At 38.8% G+C, this 16,751-nt stretch overlaps 2 protein-coding genes across 3 annotated transcripts in view; both read right to left on the bottom strand.

The window, feature by feature from the left end:
* The window catches only part of shmt2 (serine hydroxymethyltransferase 2 (mitochondrial)), a 31,083-nt gene extending 26,343 nt beyond the window's left edge, over positions 1 to 4,740 (bottom strand). The window contains exon 1 of the mRNA XM_029114125.2: positions 4,594 to 4,740. Coding sequence (XP_028969958.1) covers positions 4,594 to 4,632 — 39 coding nt within the window. The 5' untranslated portion in view covers positions 4,633 to 4,740. The remainder of the gene's footprint in view (positions 1 to 4,593) is intronic.
* Positions 4,741 to 6,380: 1,640 nt separating this feature from the next.
* The window catches only part of LOC105006195 (neurexophilin-4), a 104,970-nt gene continuing 94,599 nt past the window's right edge, over positions 6,381 to 16,751 (bottom strand). Inside the window, exons 1-2 of one of the 2 annotated variants that reach the window (XM_020055283.2) lie at positions 13,046 to 13,389; positions 6,381 to 10,096 (exon numbers count right to left, since the gene is read on the bottom strand). In XM_020055283.2, coding sequence (XP_019910842.1) covers positions 9,245 to 10,009 — 765 coding nt within the window. In that variant the 5' untranslated portion in view covers positions 10,010 to 10,096; positions 13,046 to 13,389 and the 3' untranslated portion in view covers positions 6,381 to 9,244. Of the gene's footprint in view, positions 10,097 to 13,045; positions 13,390 to 16,751 lie in introns of those variants that run through there. The other variant, XM_010864594.3, reaches the window with a different exon arrangement.

Below are 16,751 nucleotides of genomic sequence, written 5' to 3'. Positions count from 1 at the left end.
AATAAAGTTGGAGAAAAAAGCAAGTTGTCCTTTAAAACCTTTCAAAGTTAGAAGTTTATATTTCATTAAAAAAAAAAAAGAAGGATTCAGAAAATCTCAAGTCTGTGTTTCACTTGGGTAGGTAAAAGCCAATAACCCAAGTATTCTTTTAAAACAGAAGCAGATTTGCAGTCTACAGCCATGTTGACTAGCCCATGAAAGACCTTGAATCCAGGCATGCACACACAAACAGGCACAAGGGGTGTGCACAGACTGCTCTGCTCATTGGCCAAATCAACGACTTGAGCTTTGGCTTTTCTCAAGGCAATAACATGAATACACAGCTAAATATCTAAGTGAAATAATGTGAGTCAATGCGTTACAATTTAGGGGACACCATGCTCTTAAGCACAGGCAAATTTGAGACAATCTGGTAACATTTGTGAGAAATCTCCATGCAGCTGAAAAGTCTCACCATCCAAACTACACATCGGTTAAGATTATCCTAATTAATTTGAATTTGACTCAATCCTATTAAAAAAAAAAAGTATCTGAGCAATCAATCCTTTCCAAATGACCTGCTGCACACAGGTCTGCCCCCCATTTTGAGAGGAAATGTTATCGGTGGCCATACATTGTCTGTGACAAGATGAGGTAACGTGGAAGAGAATGGCAATTTCAACTGGATGATCATGTGACCGGCATGCACTGTTGAAAGGGATGTTATGGGATGGAGAATACAAAGGACAACAAGGCCATCAGCAGACATAGGATAGTCTGAAACTGGTCTTTAAGGAACACAGCTAGGCTACGGCAATAGCAGGTCGAAAACAAATCTTTTAACATACTGTGAGTGTGCATCAAACTGTGCCAAGGACTTCCCTTGAAATGCATTACATTGTGGCACTTCATTTAAGTTAAAAATATTTCAGAAGTATGAGCACAACAATGACATGATCACAGGAGGACAGTAGCACAGTTATAAATGCTACACATGCCCCTCTCAAAATAAGACAAATGGTTGAAGACAACCCGCATTCCAAAAAATGTCAGTCAGCATGCCTCCATAAGGACATGATACTGGTGAAGATTGTGAAATTACATTAGGATGCACGCAGGACTAATTACCAAAAAAGGCACATGCAAGCATGTGACCGATTCATCTTAATAGAAAACAGACTCAAAGTGCAGAATGCCTCAAATGATTTACAAAAAGCCCACTTGACTGCTGCGCAGAGTCACTGTGTTTTATAATACCTATCCAGTTTGGGTTCACAAAAATGATTTTAATCTGGTTTTAAACCATCAGATGTTTATGTAGGCTAGTTGGAGCTACATATTAACTAACATACGTGTTTTAACTTTGACATTTCAGCTAGTTATGTAGGTTATGTAAAAATCACAAAGACTGAATGAAATGCACAAAACCAACATTGTAATTTCAATGGCCCTTTATACTATATAGTTTATAGTATGGACAACAGCTGAGACATAATTAATCCAAAGATCAGGGTTTTTCTGGAGCAAAAAGTGGCTTAAGTGGTAGGCATGGTCAGGGATGGGTCAGGGGGTGTCTTGGTCCATAACAATAGGAGACTTTGGCCTCCTCATGTAATAATTGTAGAGCCCACCCCCATGTGATTCCTAGACCTTCGAATAAACATAGATGTGATGCTCAATGGCTAAATGCTTTCAGGTGGCTCAGACATAATGAAGTGGGAATGATATGCTCTGTATGCTTAGAAGCATTGTGAAGCCAATGTGTTTGGTGGCTTAAGAAAACATCCAAGCAGAAACTATAGGCTGGATACACTTAAATCCAATAAAATGCCTACAAGTCCTGGACAGGCAGAAGAGAACAAAAACAACAAGGGTAGAATCCTACATATGAAAAATATAGAATAAAAAATAAATAAAATGCAATCATGTTAATATGTAAAGAATAGATGTATTGCTTGTTTTTTTGTTACTATTGTATTAGGGGGGACATTGTAGTGTGCATTAACAGCTCAAGTGGACAAGGAAAACAGGGCAGATTTTACACTATAATAGTTCTTTTTCAAGTGGCCACATATTACATGTACCCATCAGCCATAACATTATGACAACTGACAAGTGAAGTTAATAACACTGATGATCTCATTATCATGGCACCTGTCAGTGGGTGGGATATTAGGCATGTAAGCCCATGTGGGGTGTTCCTGGTCTGCAGTGGTCAGTACCTATCAAAATGGTCCAAGGAAGGAAAAGCGGTGAACTGGTGACAGGGCCGGAGGGACCAAACAGACAACACTCAAATCAGTAAGTAGGCATGTAATAGCTATATGGATAATTCTGTCGTAAGTCCTGTTCTGCCGGTATAGTATGGGGTTGACTTTGATACTGTTCACTTTGATACTGTTGGGAACGGCCATGTCAGTTATTTTCCCTAACTGATAAAATTCAGTAATGACGGCCGGTCTTTTGGACAATTAGCTAGATTTCATTTTATTAACACAATAAGAGACAGCACATTCTCGAAACATTTTGATAAATGTCCGTCAATTGTGCTTGTTGCTAGCTAGTAAACGCCAATGAGGTCATCACCGTAATTCGGCTGTTTTGAAACAGCACTGTGTTGTTAGCGCGGGTCTTGTTGTGAGGTAGTGCATTGTTTACGAAACAAAAAGTTCAGTTTCACGTAGAACATAACCATTGACACAATGGCCATTTTGCCATTTTTTTTCTGGAGAACATACAGAGACCTATATCAATACACGGTGGCCTACCCATTTTGGAAAACCGAATGTATCATATTTTTAAACGCCACATCGGTTGCCCCGTTCACTTCCATTTTAGCCCAGAGAGGGACTGCAAGAAAAATCTGAAAAACTAAACTCGCTGCGAGTAAATCTCAGAAGACTGATCGTATCCAATGTTTCCCTCGTATTGTAATGCGAAGTTGTGATGCGCCGCAATAGAAACACAGAATATTTCTGTGACAACGTTTTTTTTTAGCCAAGCTTAGCGCATTTTCCATCGCGAGCAGTTTACAATTGCACGAGAATCAGAGCAGAGCAACAACGTTCGGAGTATCAAGCTTGCGAGTGACGTCAAAGAAAAGCAACTGGCTGTGCATGTGCACGTGTGTTGAACTGTAAGTGTCACATTGATATAAAGAAGGGAGCCATTGTCTGAGCGAGAACCAAAAGTAAGAAGCTAGCTAGGTAGCTGTCTCAACTCAATAACTACAATGGATTAGCATCATGCAGTCCACATTAGAGATTCGGCAGCAACAATAAGACCGCCAGTTTTCGTATTTTGCCTTTAAAATTAAAGTCTGCGATGTGTAGTGTGTTGTGTACATTTTCAAAGGAAAACCTACCTGGGGTAAAATAAAGACTAACATTACTATTTGATTAATAAATATTTCTACCAAACTGATCCAAGTGCCTGAGAAATTCCCCATGTTAAACTTTCTAGCCTGTCCGTCTATCTCCTTATACTCGCTTTAGACCCTCGCAATACTACCCACCTTAAACCACCCTGGACTAGCTAATACTATTCCGGTCTTGTTCAGTAAGGGAACACAAGTCTTGTTTCAAGGCAGGATTGTACACACACTGCCCATTTAACATTTCCTTATTGTTGTAGCGGGATATCTGTACTTTGCGCTTTCCAGTCTCAGATTCTTTGCCATCTACTGTGTAAAAATATAAAGATATGGAACAGAAAGTGTGACGCAAACTGCCTTCAAAACGGATCCCATTATGTGCATCTAAGTCCACAAACCTTTATAATCTACCAACTAGTCAAGCTGTAAATGATTTACTTAAACAAAAAATCCTATACCTTTAAGATTTAAATAGTGTTTAGAAGGAGAAAATATGTCCACTATTAAAAACAAGTCTGACATCTGAAAACGCCAATATATTCAGTGCACAACTACAGTACAGCAATAGCAGACATGATGAAACTAATCGGGTGTTGCATCATCACTCAATCGATAGTTAACTTTAACAGTTCGTGTATCAATTTCACAAATGCACACGTTTATATTATGAAAGATGGGTAAATTAAAGGGATACACACAAGTGTGATTCAATTTTCATGCAAGCATTTTTGAAACAAGCCAAATATCGACAGCTATACTTTGCAATTAGTCCCCTTTGAAGAGATACAGCACTAGTAGCGAGTAAAAGTTCGCCGTGAATGATAAGGGCTTGCCAAACAAAACTTGGGACCATCTAATTTTCCTATGAGCAAAACAAGTAAACATATTCGAACTTGTGAACAACCATCAAAAAGTAGTTAACGTAACGTTGTTTGTTAGCCATTGATAGTATGCATAGACGTCGCAGGATACAGGTAATTATTAGCTAGTAAACGGTCTAATTAGCTAATAAAGCGAAATAGTAGTGGGTATAGCTAACATTACCTACCATTATTACCAAATCCGATAGCTAGATAACTATTTGATATACTGGTCGTTAGCATTCTAGATAACAGGCTGGTGTTGTACCATACAAACGTGGCTGATTTGGTTTCCCGGCTAGCTTGCTAGGTTAGAATAGTTTGGCTGAGCCACATTGCTAGTCACGCAGGCTAGCATTGCATACATTAACAAATACTCACCCGTGCAACTTGCCTCAACGTCAATGACAGCATATTCATGAGATACGAAAAGGCCAACTACGGATCAGGCTTACCACCTCAATGAGAGGTTCAAGGTAGGAAAGGCTGTTTTGAAGTTGACCAGTCAGTGGAAGAGCGTGGATGCTTGAATTGAGGTTTGCGTTTCCTTACGTTGCTGAAAGGGTTTCTGGGAGTTGTAGTTTTGAAAGGATCACACGAAAGTGACGTAATTTATTTACATAAGTTATCAGATGTGATCATAGATATGTAAAAACCAGCATTTTCAAAATTGCATTTATTGGCACATGCAAACACCTAAAAACGCCACGTGTGCTTACATACTTCCATAGACATTTTGCTGGCATAGCCAAGCTGCTATGTAGCTTAGTGGTCAGAGCACATGTCTCTGCATCCAAAGGCAATGTTTATGCTGTCAAGGCTGTATTTTGTGTGTGTGTTTTTTTTTTTTTAAGCAATTGGTCCTACTTATTCAAAATAACTATATAGTTTATTTACTGCTATGCAACTCTTTATAACTCAAGATATAAATGCATATCCTCAGGAACCTGATTGAGATTAAATGGCTACTTGGCTGCTATGGAGAACAATTATTATGATTGAATATAGTGGTATTTTTGGTGTTCTTTTAAATTTGGTTCTGAAATCTAGCAGATTGACAAAAATAGGGTGAATGAAGTCTCTTAGTGTTGAGATCTGGCATTTTTTAAATTACATTCAGTGACACATGCAAATACATATTTACATATGTGCTTGCATGTTTGTAAATGAAAAATTTACATTCTTCACCAAAGTGCTCTGTGTTGCAGTGGTCAGCACAATTGTCTTTGGTATCTATATCTTGAGAGTTCAAATCCAGGTAGGTCCATTAAGATTAAGCTATGCTTTGTGTTTTCTTAATTTGCCAACTCATTCAAAACAAAAATTGCTTCTTAACACCTCTGTATAACTCAAGTAGATCTAAATGCATTTGAATCCCAATCATTAATCTGATTGTGACTGAATGAATAATGGGCTATGGGGAATTAGGGTTATTTATGATCAAATGCCATAATGTTTTTTGTTATACTATGCCATTAAGCTATTAAATAGCAAACCAAGAGGCAAATGTAAAGCCTAGAATCTAATGAGGCAAATGTAAAACCTAGAGGCATGACAGAATCAGCTCTGTCATGCCTGCAAACATGTTGTGAGAAAACACACCTGACTAATCAAAAACACCTGTCAATCAATTTGTCCCAATATTTTTGGTGTTGATATTTAGGGGATCATTTTTTAAAAGGTGTTGTCATTTCTGAATGCTGATACACAAATTATCTCAAATAAGATCACCTACATTAAACCTGATATTAAATGTTAGATTTTCAAATCCAAACATTTTGGAACAAAAATAATGCAAAAATATAAATTGTCCCAATACTTACCGGGGACACTGTATGTATGTATGTATGTATATATGTGTGTGTTGTTGTGCATGTGACTCATCCTGATAGGATCCAAAAGATACCTGGGTAACTGAGTCCTAGGGCCTTTTATTAAAAGTTATTGATCAAGAACATAATAGGATATCGAGCAATTCAATTAAGCACTAGGACCGGGTTATGAAATAAAAAAGTGCAGCAAATGTAGCAAGTGAACATGTAGTAATAATAGTAATAAGTATAAAAATATTGTGAAGGGAAGTTAATATGTATAAAATATTTAGTCTGGCAATTTCTTTCAAGCAAATAAATACAAATTATGATTTTAAGATTCCTTTATTTTGTATATTCCTCTCCCAAATCAAACCATTCATTCATTCTCAAAAAGGTATCCATGATCTCTATATTTCTTTGACATACAAACATGTACAACATTCTGATTGGACAGTAGAATCCGTATAGAATAATTGTTTTAATATTACTCCAACTGAACACGTTCTTGATCAGATACAGTATTATCATTTGTTGAATATTTCTTATATTATGCTCTTGACTCATACAATGGCCAGAAAATAATTTTTAGTAAACATAAAATAGTTATTTTAATGTTACAATAAATCCCTGTATGGAGTGCCATATATTAAAATACCTGAAACATCAGTTAAAGATCATTTTAATGTACATTTTCATATGTTGTGTTATGCTACAATAAGCTTTGCATAACCACCATACCATTTATCATACCATTTCTAAATTGTCCCAATACTTACCGGGGACACTGTATGTATGTATGTATATATGTATATATGTGTGTGTTGGTGTGCATGTGACTTGTTTGACCCCTGGGTAAAGATGAGCAAAAAAATCTGTGTTGTTTTTTGGCTTCTTACACAAAAATAAGCGAGAAATCTAATGATTCATTGAGGTACAATTATTTAAACAGAGTAAGAATTCTTCATCAACAATACATATTTCTCTCTAAAACATTTGTTTCTTTTTTGCACCTCTTTATTGGTACCCTGTGAAATTCTAATTGAAGTATATTTTCATTTGCTATTTGTATATATATATAATATATATATATATATATATATATATTTTAATATATATAAAACATGTGTCATTACTGATTCTAAACTGATCATCCGTGTCTTTCTGTTTCACTGGGGTATAAATATGAGGTGAGACACATGAGGATGGTTTGAGAGGTAAAAAATACATTGAATCTTCAGTTCAGCAAGTCTCCAAAACTCATAGACACCACCTCCATACCAGCTATTTGGATTTCTCCTAGACACAAACATCAGCGTCTGGAAGTTGCTAAACGTCATTGGAACTTTGAGTGCAACAAAGGTGGGTTTGGCTTAAAAAGATTGGTTGTCATACAGAAAACAAATACTCTCTACTGTTACATATAGTGGTAGGATGTGTTTTACTTCTCCCTGTCCCTGGGAACCTAGGAGCCTATTTAAAATACCAGGAGCCTTTTTTATCAAGTGTGCGTGCAAACAAATCTGCACATAAACTGTGCACCCAATAATTTCTATGCAAAGTGTAGTATTTATTAATATGAAAGTCTGTTTGAGAATGTTTGTATATTCACACAAATTCATAGTCACACGTACACACGTTTTCATAAATTTTGGGGTGGTGTGGTTAATTTAATTTATGGCTTTGCATGTTTTCCAAAGGCTTAAAGGGTTTATTAGACAATAAATTGGTAATTAGGGGCAAGCCGGAATGCAAATAGCCAAGGTTGTGCCCGAGCACTGAAGCTAAGAACAAGTCGTATTAAACAATGGTGATCTCCAACCGTTGTAGGTAAAACGGTTAGATTATTTGATGAATTATAATTTTTATTTGTGTCCAAGCATTCTCATTTCCATTCGTTAGTACAAATGTAGTATCTACGCGCACTTGATAAATGAGGCCTTTGGGATTTTATACCAAAAGAAGCCTGCCTCTGTGAGGAGACTAACATTTGGTTATTGGTGGATCTTTCAGTAGGACAGTGATCCAAAGCATTCTTCCAGATACAAACAAAGATGACTCACTGACCACATTATCAAGCTATTACAATAGCAATCGCAGTCACCTGATCTAAGACCCATTGAAAATCTATGAGGTGAGTCCAGTCTATGAAGTGAGGATCAAGGACTCAACCAAGAACCATGTGAGGATCAAGAACTCCTAACAGGTTCTGCATAAATGAATGGGCTCAGGGCCTTTGCACTTTGTTCTCCAATCTAATCAAACATTATAGTAGAAGAATCAGTGTTCATCACTGCAAGGGGAGTGTGCACAAGGTATTCAGTGCAAGGATGCCAATAACTGTGATGCACATATTTGAGAGAAACATTTATTCTATTCATTTATTTGTATTTTTTACAATCTTTCCTCAATTAAAGGTTTGATTTCTCTCATGTTTTGAGTGTAAGATCAAGCTAATTTTCAAAAATATATTTTATAACAATTTGCTCTTATCTTTACCAAGTGGCCCAACAATTCTGGAGGGCATTGAATACCTTCGGTTCTCAATGTCTTGAAAACAGGATTTGAAACTATGACTGAAAACATAATAACAGTCTTCAGGTAGCAACACATGTTTTTGTGGGAATCTGTGTGCACACAATATTTGGTTCTAGGTACCAAAATTCTGTGTTCATAGATTATATAAGCATGACACATTCTGATCATTAGGGAGAATATGAAGTCAACAAAATCCAATGTCCACATTTTCCCAGCTTGTTTTAAATATTGAAAATCGATTTCTCCATCAGACCGAAATGAATCAACACTGATAACCAGTCTAACGAGCAAAGCTGTATAGATCTTTTTGTACATTATTTACACAGAAATTAAAATAAACTGATACAAATGTTTCTTTTAGGTCGTTTTGAGAAAACTGCAGAATCATCACCCATGATTTCAACTAGCCATCCTTCTCATTTAGAATACTTAGAATCCAGTGGGAGGTTGAGACCAGAAAAAAACCATTCCCAAGTTCACTAGTCCAGTCACTTCCCTTGTTTTGAGTTCGAATGAATTACATTGCAGTCGGACAGCGAAGGATTACGGATCTACAAATCACCTTGCATCCAATATCACATTCTCTGATCAAGATTAGTGATTCTGTGTTTAGCCCTCCTTAACTCAGAACCATTCCCTCATATAATCTTAAAACTCTCTCCCCTTCCTTCATCCATTACATCTTATCCAAGGTAAGGATGTTCACTCTGGAAATTGTAGTCCGGACACACTTTCTGCACAAGCTTATAATCAATACTAAAGAAGGAGATGAAGATGCAGATGACTTTAAAGGGTTTGGCACAGAGCCAGGCAGCGTGGGACTGGGTGTGCTCTGAGAAACAGGTCTGGGACGGGTCGTAAAGGCAGGGCTTAGGCTTCTTGGAGCGATTGGTCTGTTCGTACTCCACCCGGCAGTTGAAGGTCTTAATTTCCTTGGGGTCAAGGGTGGACTGGTGCGGCGTATGCTGTTGGGTGATCTGTGTGAGTTCTGGGTGGAGCTGAGCATGGAGGCCTGGCTGGTGGTGCTGCAGCACCTCGAACTCAACCACCTTGGTGGGAGGGACGATACTGACAGAAACATTTCCGAGACTAGATGAGTTGTGGCGGAAATAGACAGTGAACGTGCCATTGATGTGGTCCACTATCTTCCCCGTCACCAAAAGGCTGAACTTCATGGTCTTCACGTTGAAGTAGAAATCCCCCCAACCAAAGATCTTCTTGGTCTTCTGTGCCGTCTTCAGTGATGGTTTGCGTTTGTTGCGGTAGCCTGTCTGGTCAAGTAGGAGCGACTGATTACGTGCCCAATCGTAGGGGTTTAAGAAACTGTAGGTGGGGGTTTTCAGAGGGGGCTTCATGGGCGGGTTGCCGACCCCATCCATGCTGGTGGAGAAGATGCGGGAGGTGGTCTGGTAGGGGGGTTTGACTCCCCCTGTGGCTCCCCCTCCCATGCCATACGGTAAGGACTTCCCTGAGCCTGCTCGACCCAGCTCAAGTCCTGGATAGTTCTTGGTAACCTGCTTCTCCAGTCCCTGCACCTGAGTGAGAGAGGGATAAGAGGCAGAAAGAGGGGGAGAGAGAAGGGTGGGAAATAAAAAGAAATAGGAAGAAAAAATGTATGTAGAGTTAGTGGCAAGAAAATAGAGAATCAAGGATTCAGCTGACAGTATTGATTACCATTTAATTTCATAGAGTATGCAGGTTTTTAGATGGTTGGCTTTACTTTGTCCATTGATTCCACCAAGTGACATTTCTTTCATGGACTCAAATGGTATGGGATGTTTTTCATAGTAACGCAGATTTTACATATGAAGGTAATTGACGGTTGTTTAACCACAAAACAAATTCAAATTTGTTATTGTAACTTTTATCTGAACCTAACCCTTAGCTGATAATCACCTTTTCTAAAAGATACATTACAACATTTCTGGCGAATGGTTGTAAAAGTGGAACTGCAAGCGAATCATCCAAAAGACTGGCCATCCCATTCTCCCCATTTAACTATATTTACGTAAATGTTATTTCTTAACAAAACCCCTTTTGGGATTTATTTTACACAATGTGTTTTTAATTATAGCTTCAACATTTGCTAAGATTATATTTGGTTGTCATCTTTGAATTTTTTTTTTTGGGTGCAGCATTTACCTACAGTGCAAATTTCCTTTTCGTTTAATCAAAACCTTAGTGAGATTATTATTTGCAGTAAATTTGCAATGCTGGCTCAAACATTAAATTAAGTATTTTAAATTAACCTAGAAATAAGATGGCAACACTTAGAACACCATGTTTTCTGCCACCAAAATGTCATGCCCGGCCCCTGTGCAGCAACATTTGCAAACACAGAAAGCGGTATATAATGAAGCTGGTATGAGAAGATGATAGTTACACCTACACCTGTCCCTTGTGGTCAAATTGATTGTTACTGCACCGCTATGAAAGCCAGGCCCAAAGATGTTGAGTTGGCAGTGCATGTTTTTTGTTGTCTCTGTCGAACTCTAGCAAAAAATTCTGTATTTAACTCCCCTGTCTTTTGAGTAAAACATTGACAATTGCCTCCTCCCAAAATAGATATTCGCGATGGAACTATAAAACACTGTCCTCTCCAAAAAGTGAAACAACTCACCCACAGTCAGACTTCAGGACGGGTAGTCATGCAAGACCAATATTTGTCTCCTCTAATTTTGTCTGAACAAACCAGCGATGGAGAACAGACAGGTTTGTGCCAAAACACTCATTTGCTATCAATCACTAAACCCAATAACAACTTCATGTTGCCATTTGTCACAGACTCCTAGTACTCAATACACATGTTAATGTATTCAATGACCACAACCTAAATGGCATCCTATCACCCATCTAGCACACTACAGTTGATCTATAACTATTTAGGGATTGGGTGGCAACTGGGACACAGGCACATTCAATTGCCATTTGTCTCATGAAGCATCAGCCAAAGCTAGACTACTCAATACAGACAGTGTTGTATTCACTCATTCAATTAATGAATCTATGTCCCAGCTGCATCCCAGATGTAGATATACTGACTGGTGATGTATTCACTCATTCATTTTACAGTATACATTACTATAACTATTGTGCACTACTTTCTACCTGGGCCCATTTGGTTTGACTGTCAAGGGGTTGAGGATTATATGGGACATAGCAACTGATTCAATTAATATACCGGTATGTATTTATCTCTCTTGTTCATTAACATAAGGCTAAGGAACCATCAGAAGCCAGCTTTTAAGGTGAATTGATCAGGGTGAAATCACTAGAAGCCTATCGAGTGCTGGCTGAATGAATTAAAAAACAAATGTTGATGAATGGCTATTGATCTGATAATGAGTTACTGGTGGATTTGTAACACGCATGGAGTTCCCTGGCTGTGTGAGTGTTATAGTGGAGGGGGGCCTATTCAAACTGATTCAGGTCCGTTCTTTATTGCATCTCATGGTATTTTACCTCCTTGCCTCCTTCAGGAAACCAGAGGTATGAACATAAATTAACTTTCAATCGGCAAATTCATTTGGACACATCATAGAAGGTACTGTAAAATCCAACTCCAAGACAGCCATGCAGAACACTGAAAGAAGTGATTGCAGAACCGGGGAGATAAAACATAGAAAACACATACTGTATATGCCCATTGCTAAGTGCCATGGTCCTGTCTTCAGTCCTTACTAATACATTTTCGTTCAACAGTGTTGTGTTTTGAACAACATAGCGATGGGCAGATTCCTAGGAGCTCTGAGTCATTCTTGTGCTGGGTGCATATTGATTAGTTGCTGTTCCTAACCCTCGATCATCACTTGTGATCACCATTCGTGATGGTGTAGTGACAGTATTGGGAGATGACTCAGGGTAGCATGCCAATTTCCTTTAGTCGGTTTGGGGAGTCACTGTTGCGCTCTTTTCACAACATTGGTGCCATTGATTGTCCATGGTAAGTCCTTTGTCATATGGACACAGATTAACTTAATAAAATGCTGAGTCTGCTACAGCCTCAATATTGTAGGCTGGAGGCTGTTTCCTCCCCTGCTTCCTGAGGTGGTCAATCAAGGCATATGTGGAAAATGCAGTATAACAAAACTGGGCTAGGATCAGTTACAGTACTGACTCCAGTTCAGAACTGAGATGGAGTCAGGTATATTTTCTATTGGTTCAACTTGAACATAAGAAGTATTAAGATGCGCATCACCACTTGTTCCTGTGACTAGGCTACCACCAGCTAATCGTTCAAATAAGCCTGCCCTTCATGGTGCAAGGTGCAGAGATAAGGAGAGAACAAAAAGGGCTAGCAATTTGTAGACATAAGCATTTAAATAAAATCTCAGAAATGTCTCGTGCAGGTAGATTTAAATATGCATTTTTCACATCGTAGCTTGGACTGTAATAAGCTAGCAGAGTGTTAGCATTCGATATTCGACGGAGTGACTTCTTAGCTATTAGTCTGCAATGGGAAACATTATGGTAGCAGGACGTACCAGCTGGGCTAGCCTTCCTCGACTTCTGCCATAGACACAAATTCAGATGACCTGTTTCTGAAGGAGAAAGGAAATCTCTGCTCTGAGGATGGACGCATTGGTTTGACCGTTCCCTCCTTGTTCCAGAGGAAAAAGGAGAAGACATACATCCAAACATTAAATGGAACTCTTCACTTAGCAGAGTGTGTATGCACCCAGGTAACCTTCAGCTGATCCTTGAGATCAGGAAATACAGGACTACAATGTTTGGCAGAAATTGGGACCATGGGCAAGTTTGCATGGGAAAGAGTCTGGACTGCTGTAACTGAGGGGAAAATGGTCAATCCAGTGTCAAATGCTCTGGTATTCTATAGCACAACATACTATGATGGATCCATAGGAAAACAACTGGCTGCCTTAGAGGTGTCCCATCCAGTTATCTGATTCACAAATAAAGCTTCTTGATATCAAACAATTTATTTCCTGCCTTCACAGTTACCACTGACTTAGACAAAGTCAATTTCAATGGAAAGCAGAGAAGATTGCTGTTTTTCAACGTTTGCAGGAACACAATCTATCTCTTCAGTGTAACTGGTCACAGAGATAAGAGCAGCAGAAGCTCCAAAACACTGCAGAATCAATTGGAAACAATTGTTGAAACATGTCAAAGTATATGATCTAAAACGTGGAACTAGTTTGGAAGCCTTCATCTGCTCATACTGGCTGGAGATCTGTGGCTAGCCGCATTCTAAGTCACCTTACCATTGCAGATTCTTAGCTGCCTGGTAAGGCTAATACATCTACCCCAAGTGGACAGTTACGCAGATGCTGAAAAAGGCAGTAAAAAACGTAGTGAGGTCTGGTGAGCATGCGGTGAGAACACACATCCCCATTGTGTCATGCCAAATAATAGACTGACAGAGAGAGGCTAGCTAGCTACCTACTGCCAAAGGTGAAACAGGTGGTAATCACAACTACTCTCTTCCTCCCAAACAATGTTGTTGCTCAGCAGACCAGCTGCAAAGGGGATTGCGCACCATTGCAGTCCTTCAAGCTGTGGGAAAAGCTGCGACTGTCTCACTGGGCGACGGGAGGGATATGACAGCAAAGGGGATATGACAGCAAAGGGCAAGAGTTGCCTAGCAGGGTGCTCTTTTCAAAGGGTTGACTGTGGTGGAAATCTGTGCTTCAGCAAGCAGGGCATCAGTTTTATTGCCTTGATGTCACAGCTTCCAGCCTAGCGCATATTGTGCGGTTAGCTGGGGAAGGAGTGGGTAGATACATTTTATTTTATAACCAGGTAGCTCAATTGAGAACCAATTATCATTTTCATAACAACCTTAGCAAATTTATCGAGTTTTTTAAGGAGTGAAGTGATGCAAGTGTTACGTTTAAAGTAGAATAACAGGAAATATGAAAACGATTTATATTTATATATTTTTCATAAATCCTTTTAAGTCACTGTTGGTCTTGTAGCTCACCCAGTCAAGGAGAGTGGGGTCAAACTGGTGTTAGAGCTACATCACAGAGTCACATTGACGCCACTACACTCTGATAGACAGAACTTTGTAGAATGACAAAACAATACACAGTTAGGGAGCCCTCAATTGTTTAGTATATACATTTTACGTGATACATTTCAGTTGCAATTGCAGATACAGGCTTTTCTGACATTGATTCCAAAACGAGGATATAGTCTCCGGGCTTTGTGTTGCCAAATGTCATCACACTTTTTGAAGGAGATGTCTCTTTCCACTCATCAAATTCCAGAGAGACTGCATGCACCTTTATGAGTGGACAAAACATGAGTTGGATGCCAGAAGTGATTTTTAGACATTGAAATGGAAACATACTGGTTATGTTATGCCATACTACAATGTAATATATGATCAAGTCCTGTGTCAAATCTTTAGAGGAGTCAACTTGATTAGACCACTAAAATATGTATGTCTGCGGACGCACTGGTCAGTACAGGTAAAAATATTATTGATCCACGAGTAAAAGCGTCCTTTATTAAACAGCGACACTACATTACAGAATTTTGTATGAGACTAAATATGCAATGGGAGGGAGGTGAAACTGTCTAAAGTACAGTACCCCACACTAAGAGGCACCGCTTGTAAAAAAATATTTTGTTGTTTATCCTCTTGATCTTTCATTTAAAATATAAAAAAAATCTACCTTTAATTAAAGTGAAATTACCTTCAAGAAATACATGAATTGCATAAATTCTCCAAAACATGTTTGTCACCCATAGAAATCCTTAAGAGTAAAATCTCCCATTCATTCTTCTATGTTTTTAAGTTCACCTGAGTGATTAGGAACACTTAAATGGTCAGCCTTGACTTGCTGTTTCCCTGGGGTTTAAATATGAGGTGACACTTAGGCAAAATTCCTATTGTCATCCATCACTATGGAAAATATTTGAGAATACAGTAATAATGCACAACAAAGGGTTTTTGAGCTGCACAAATCAGGAAATGGCTATAAGAAAGCTCAATGGTTGAAAATATCGATTTCCACTATCAGGCCAATAATTAAGAAGTTTAAAGCAACTGGATATGTTAACAATCGGCCTGGAAGATAACGTGTGTCTATATTGGCCCCACGCAGAGTGAGGAGGATGGTTTCAGTGGCCGAAGAATCTCCAAGGATCACTGCAGGAAAATTGCAGACGTCAGTTGGGTTTTGGGGCCAGAAAGTCTCCAAAACTATGATCAGACACCACCTACATAACCACATGTTGTTTGGGAGGGTTGCCTTTTCTGTCAAACAACAAACTCAAAGCCTACAGAATTCCAAACGTCAATGGGACCTGGTTCTATGGCTAGATGAGACCAAAATAGAGATTTTTGGAAAAAACATCAGAGATGGGTTTGGCATAGACAGAAAAATAGCCATGTAGTAAAGCACCTATCCCCATTGTAAGGTATGGTGGTGGATCTTTTATGTTGCGGGGCTGTTTTCCTTCCAAGGGCCCTGGACAACTTGTTAGGATACATGGTGTCATAGACTCCATCAAGTACCAACAGATATTAAATCAAAACCTGACTGCCTCTGCCAGGACGCTCTGGTTGGATCTTCCAGCAAGACAATGAAGCACATCTCAAAATGATCACATAAATGGTTCTCTGTTCACAGAATCAAGGTTTTGCCATGGCCATGTCAGTTCCCGACATAATTCCCAAAGAAGACCTGTGTAATGAACTAAAAAACAGTCCATAAGTGTGGATAAGTCCATAAGAGTGGACCTCGTAATTTTTTCTTTTAATTGTTTTACTTTTCTTTTACTCTTTTTGTTAATATTTTGAATGAAAACAAATCAAAAAGATAAACAAAGAAAAACTTCACAGCCCATTTTGTGCCTATTTACAAAGGGTGCACTGTAAATGGTTAGTGAAGGGCACTGTAAATGGTTAGTGAAGGGCACTGTAAATGGTTAGTGAAGGGCACAGTAAATGGTTAGTGAAGGGCACTGTAAATGATTAGTGAAGGGCACTGTAAATGGTCAGTGAAGGGCACTGTAAATGGTTAGTGAAGGGCACTGTAAATGGTTCTGCAATTATACAAATTGTAATTGCATTAAGCCAGAAGGCAACTTTTTGTCATCAGGGCAGAAAAGGACAGACTGTCAACTTGTTTATGATATGTATCACGTGAAATGTGCTGTATATGCCAATCTATTGGGGTCAATCTATTCCCCATTTGTATATTTTTGGTTTTCCCT

Source organism: Esox lucius, chromosome 17 (genome assembly GCF_011004845.1).
Source record: "Esox lucius isolate fEsoLuc1 chromosome 17, fEsoLuc1.pri, whole genome shotgun sequence".
In the NCBI taxonomy this organism is placed as follows: Eukaryota; Metazoa; Chordata; class Actinopteri; order Esociformes; family Esocidae; genus Esox; species Esox lucius.
This window is presented reverse-complemented; position numbering and strand designations above follow the sequence as displayed.